Source organism: Atta cephalotes, assembly GCF_000143395.1.
Source record: "Atta cephalotes unplaced genomic scaffold scaffold00037, whole genome shotgun sequence".
NCBI classification, from domain to species: Eukaryota; Metazoa; Arthropoda; class Insecta; order Hymenoptera; family Formicidae; genus Atta; species Atta cephalotes.
In genome coordinates, this window is record NW_012130101.1 from 884,960 (window position 1) to 890,224 (window position 5,265).

At 27.3% G+C, this 5,265-nt stretch overlaps 1 protein-coding gene across 1 annotated transcript; it reads right to left on the reverse strand.

Annotated features, from left to right (window-relative positions):
• Positions 1–631: 631 nt before the first annotated feature.
• Positions 632–3,236, reverse strand: LOC105621747 (putative uncharacterized protein FLJ37770). The gene is made up of 4 exons (XM_012203203.1): positions 2,787–3,236; positions 1,887–1,971; positions 1,193–1,361; positions 632–1,007 (listed from the first exon to the last, which is right to left on the reverse strand). Exons 1-4 carry the CDS (start codon positions 3,234–3,236, stop codon positions 869–871), a joined length of 843 nt encoding a protein of 280 aa, XP_012058593.1. The 3' UTR covers positions 632–868.
• Between the last annotated feature and the right edge of the window lie 2,029 nt (positions 3,237–5,265).

The window sequence follows — 5,265 nt, forward strand, 5'->3', positions numbered from 1 at the left end:
CTAGTAGTATATATATATATATATATATATATATATATATTTTATGCATGAAAATATAAATTTACAAAATTATAGAAAAAGAAGGAGCATTATATTAAATATTTACTTTTTTAATACACAATTAAGTCTGTTCTTCAACTCTTAATGACTGAACACAGTTACAATTGTTAAAAAGTTACAAAATAAGTCCTCCAATTAATTTTATTAATTTTAACTTAATTTAATTTTAAAATAACATTATTCTTACTAATCCTGATTCTGTGAGTATGTGTACAAATATGTTGTCAATCGTATATGTTATACATCCCTTTCTATACAGTGTATGCGAAGCAAAAATTTAAATTATCCAATTATCAATTTTAAATTATTTTGTATATTATATTTTCTTTATTAAAAAATAATTTCCTCTAAAACATTTCGATAAGCGAATACATATTCAGGATAAAAATTCAAATAGAATTTTATAAAATTATATTTTTTTCTATTTATTGTCTCAGATAGCAGAGAATTGCATAAGAAGAAACACAGAAAATGTTGCAAAGAATAATAAAACATGCAGCAAAAAGACTAGACATACTGCTAAATTATAAGTCAAATTCATCAATATTAAAAGGAATTAAATGAATAATATTAAAAAAGAAACATATATTGTGTTTAAAATGAAATAAAACAGTCACGTCGAAAATATTTTTTATACAGAGTACGGTTAATGTGATACTATAAATGCATTGAAACATTATTTTATTAGCTAATTAGTAAAATTATATTTTCAATGAAATGCTTTAAGGCATTTGTAATGAGAACTTTAACCGCACTCACAACAAAGGTAAATCACAACAAAGGTAAAAAAATGCAGAACCTGATTCTTTCAAGAAAACTCATCTACTACGGTTTTATTTTTTGTCCTTTTCCAAGTTATTCTGTCTTCATAAAATCGGATAACAATTTGAGGGCACTTGACATTGGCTTCACTGGCAGACACCATGTCAACTGCATCTGTTCCTTTCCTGCGCAAACAATTATCCTTATTCATTAGTCAGCTTCAATCATTTTTAAATTATTAAATTCATATTAACTTGAATTCTTTAAAATATCACTGGGATCTGAACTTGGATTTTCCTCATTTTCTATGGGGGCATCTTACTAATTCGAGACATGTGATGATATCGCGATAGTAGGACATATTACGTACCATTGTATCAAGTACATCAGTTTTCCATTGTCGTTCGCTGAGCCAAGGATCTTATCTGCTTCCAATTCTCTCTCGAATCCCTGTACTCTGCTGTCATCTATCATCGTCTCATCAGCATATACATCTGTTTTAATTTCAATATCCTCACAAGAATTTATCTCAGTCTGGTCTATATGACATAAAAATAATTAATATTATTAAGAAGAATACATGAGAATTAACTTATCTTTCCTTATCTCAAAGATATGTGAATAAGGAGAACGAATAAATTAAGGAAGATTGAAACTAAGTTCGAAAACATACGACATCAAAATAATTAATATTGTTGGAAATATATTATAAGTTTTTTTTAGTGTAACTTAAGCTAGTAAAAACTAAAGTTAATAAATATTAGATTTGTAGTATAATAGTAGAACTTAAAAGAAAATTAAAATAATTATTTCACTTAAAATTCATTATAATTGATAATTAGCAAAAATAAAGTTATAATTTGTAATTGACGCGAAATTGTTGTTCAGCACCAATTAGTTATTTATTTATAATAGATTTTTAAATTCAAATAATTAAAACAACAAATTTAACATCTAACTTTTCAATCATTTTTGGTCATTTATTCGAAAGATCTCTAAACAAATCCTTGATTTCAATTAGAGACGAAACTGAATCAACGGAAGAAATGAAAGGAATTAATTACTTGGAGACGAAGAAACTCCATTACACGAACTGTGGAAGGTGGTTCCCAAGCACTCTACTGGAGGCTCACAGTTTGCAGCATGGCACTAAGAAATTAAAATCAAAATTATATAAGATCGAAAATAAGAAGGCAATTTTGAATAGATATCAGATTCTTATGCAATTTCATACTTTTTTAGAAAGCAGATTGGAAAATAACATAAAAATAGAAAATTCATTAAAAAAGCACTAAAAATGCATATTTATTTGTGCATATTGTGCATATTTGCATATTTATGCAAATTTGTATTTTGTGCATGTCTGCAAAAGATATCTGCATAAAAATCCGATGTCTACTTATGAATTAAGTAGCATATGCGAGAGAAGAGCTGTACGAGCAAATGGAAGGCTCACTGTATGGTCTTTGTGTAACCAAATAAATATAAATTGGAATAATAAATTTGTTTAAATCATTAAAATCATTTTGCAAACTTTAATGCTTTTTTCTTGAAACGACGTTTTCAAAGTTGGACAGTATATCTCAAGAACTAATTATTCAATCAAATTCAAATTTGGAGATTTTAGCTATAAAACACACACCAGATTTCATCGCAAAAATAAAAAATAAAAATAATAATAATTTAATAAATAATTTTCTTTAATAAAAAAAACTGTATAAAGTCTGTCTCAAAAGTATTCCAGGCCTCTGTCTATATCATGAGAAAACATTATTAAGGAGTGATATGACAATGTCATCTTCACTGTAATCTTTTTTCGAAGCAATAACCTTCCATCCACTTCTGTAAATGGTTCTGAAAATCATTTTTTGTGATAGCTAACAGCTCCCACATCGCATCCAGTTTTATTCCTTCAACGTCAAATTTCATATATATAAGATCTTTGTAATAGCTCTTTTATGCACCTCAGAATCTTTTTGGTCGGATTCCAAGACGTCTTTGGTAACTTCATTTTGAAAATCCTTTTGATTTTGCTTCAGCGCTTCTGGAATGGATTTTTTTGAACACACGCGAGTTATCCCAAGATCTTTAACCAAAATTCGAGAAAGAGTAGTTTTTGGAATTCCAAGGTTCTCTACTAATTGTCGCAAAGTCAAACAACGATTTTCCTTGATTGCAACTCGCACACGTTCTATATTCGTCGCTGTTCTCGACGTTGATGGTCTACCGACTCGACGATGATTGTCCACTGAGACACGACCACTTCTGAACCGATTAAACCACCATTTTATTTGTGTTTCACTCATAGAGTTGTTACCATAAATTTTGCGCATAATGTCGATTGTCGCTGAACATGTATGGCCAAGTTTTTGGCAAGATTTGATGTAAACTTTCTGCTCCATCCGTTCAGTCATTGTGAAATGCGACAGTCGAAGCTTCTGACACTCACACAACTACGAACTGTTGCCGACTGAACAACTATTTAGTCGTGCCGCTTGGTGGGAGTACTTCTCAAAGTCCACACCCCAAATACTGAACGTCTTTTCCACAATAGAGAGAGAATGACAAGGACAAAGATATACGCAGAGATTGGATACTTTTGGGACAGACTTCGTAAATAACTGTATTAAAGCTCAGAAATTTTAAAAAACGTCCAAGAAATTTCTTAGGCTAAAAAATTTAATATATCATCTAGTTTTCGGCCGAATTTATAGGATTGCATTTAAAGAAAAATGTTATTAGAATGACAAATACAATATAAGATTGTAAAAGAGATTTTTCATATATTAGATTGTTTGGAAAATTCGTTTCAAACCTTTTATGTAAATCAAAGATGCAATATTTTATGAGATATTTATAGTGATGACTATATCCCCTCAAATGTCATACTAATGAGTATAAATGTTTACGGAAACAACTGACAAAATCACAATAACGACAAAGCAATTGAGAAAAATTTAATCAATTTACTCAATAGATTAATGATTAAAAGTTTAATTCTTGATTATAGTAAATGATTAAAATTTTTTAGTTGTCTTCAAATAAATCTTAGGTATTAATCAATTAAAAAATTTTTAATCTGCAATTTTAATCGATTAAAACAAATCATTACTGTGATTAATTCAATTGATTAATTGAAATTATTTGGTACAAATTAAAAAATTAATCATTATTTATTAATGATTTGTATTTAATTAAGCACAGATTAAATCTACTTAATTATTTAATATTTTTCCTTTCTAAAAACAGATGTGTGCATAGCATTATTTTGATATTATTGCCAAAAATATATTAGTTTTCTATTAGCATTAGTGTTATGTTTCAGTTTTATAAATAAAATTAATCGATTATTTATAAGAGAAAACTATATTTTATTAATATGTGCAATCTCTTTCCATAAAAATATAAAACGATTTATCGACCAATAGTGATTTGAATAGCTTTTCAATATAACAAACACGTTCTATAATAATATTATAGATCGTAAAAATTACGAATATAATTTTTTAAGAATGATTGAAAATTAATGATTATTTTTTTTAATTAATTATATTTTATTTGATTAATAATTGATTAAATTAGTCGTGATCATATATCATTTTTAATCAATTACTTTAGTCAAGCTGGAACGTAATCAATTAATCATTAAAATTGTTATAAAATTGTTTGACAATTGATTTTATTAATTGATTACATTAATCATGATTATATATGTATATTTTGAATTTTTAGTTAATTATTTCAATTAACTAATAAATTAATCGATTGTGCCCAACACTACAAAGTGATATCAAAATTAGTGAATAATATAATTGAAGTGACTTTTAATAACCAAATTTGCAATTATTTTGATGTTATTTATAACGACTCATGCTTTACTTGAGAATTATCTCACCTGCGCAAAAAAATTTCAGAAATTAGTGCGCAAACTTCTGACAGCCACAAACTAGTTTGGAAATATTTAGAAATAAAGTACTAAAATTTTTAGGTTCTTTATTTTCTCTAAATATGATCACCGTAGCTATTTACTCAGCATCGTCAGATAATTTTGCACGGTGGATTTGTGCAAAGCGGATTTGTATGATGACGGATTTAATAATATTTGCGGATTTTTGAACATGAAGTCCTTCAGAAGTATTTCATCAATAGCTCTCGAAACGATCCAAAATAAAGGTAGTATTCCATGTTAAAATCATCAGCTTTCGCAAACTTTGAAACGAACTTTTCAAGTCTAATATAATTAGTCATCGATGAGATATTATTAAAAACGGCCGGCCTTGGGTATCTTTTATGGTCTTAATCTAATTACTTTTATAATTTAATATATTAACTTTTTCCTCTCTTTAAGATAAACTTTATTTCTCTAAACGCCAATATTTTTTCTATAAAATTTTAAATATTAAAAGAACTTGAAACGAACTTTCCAAGTCTAATATAATTAAT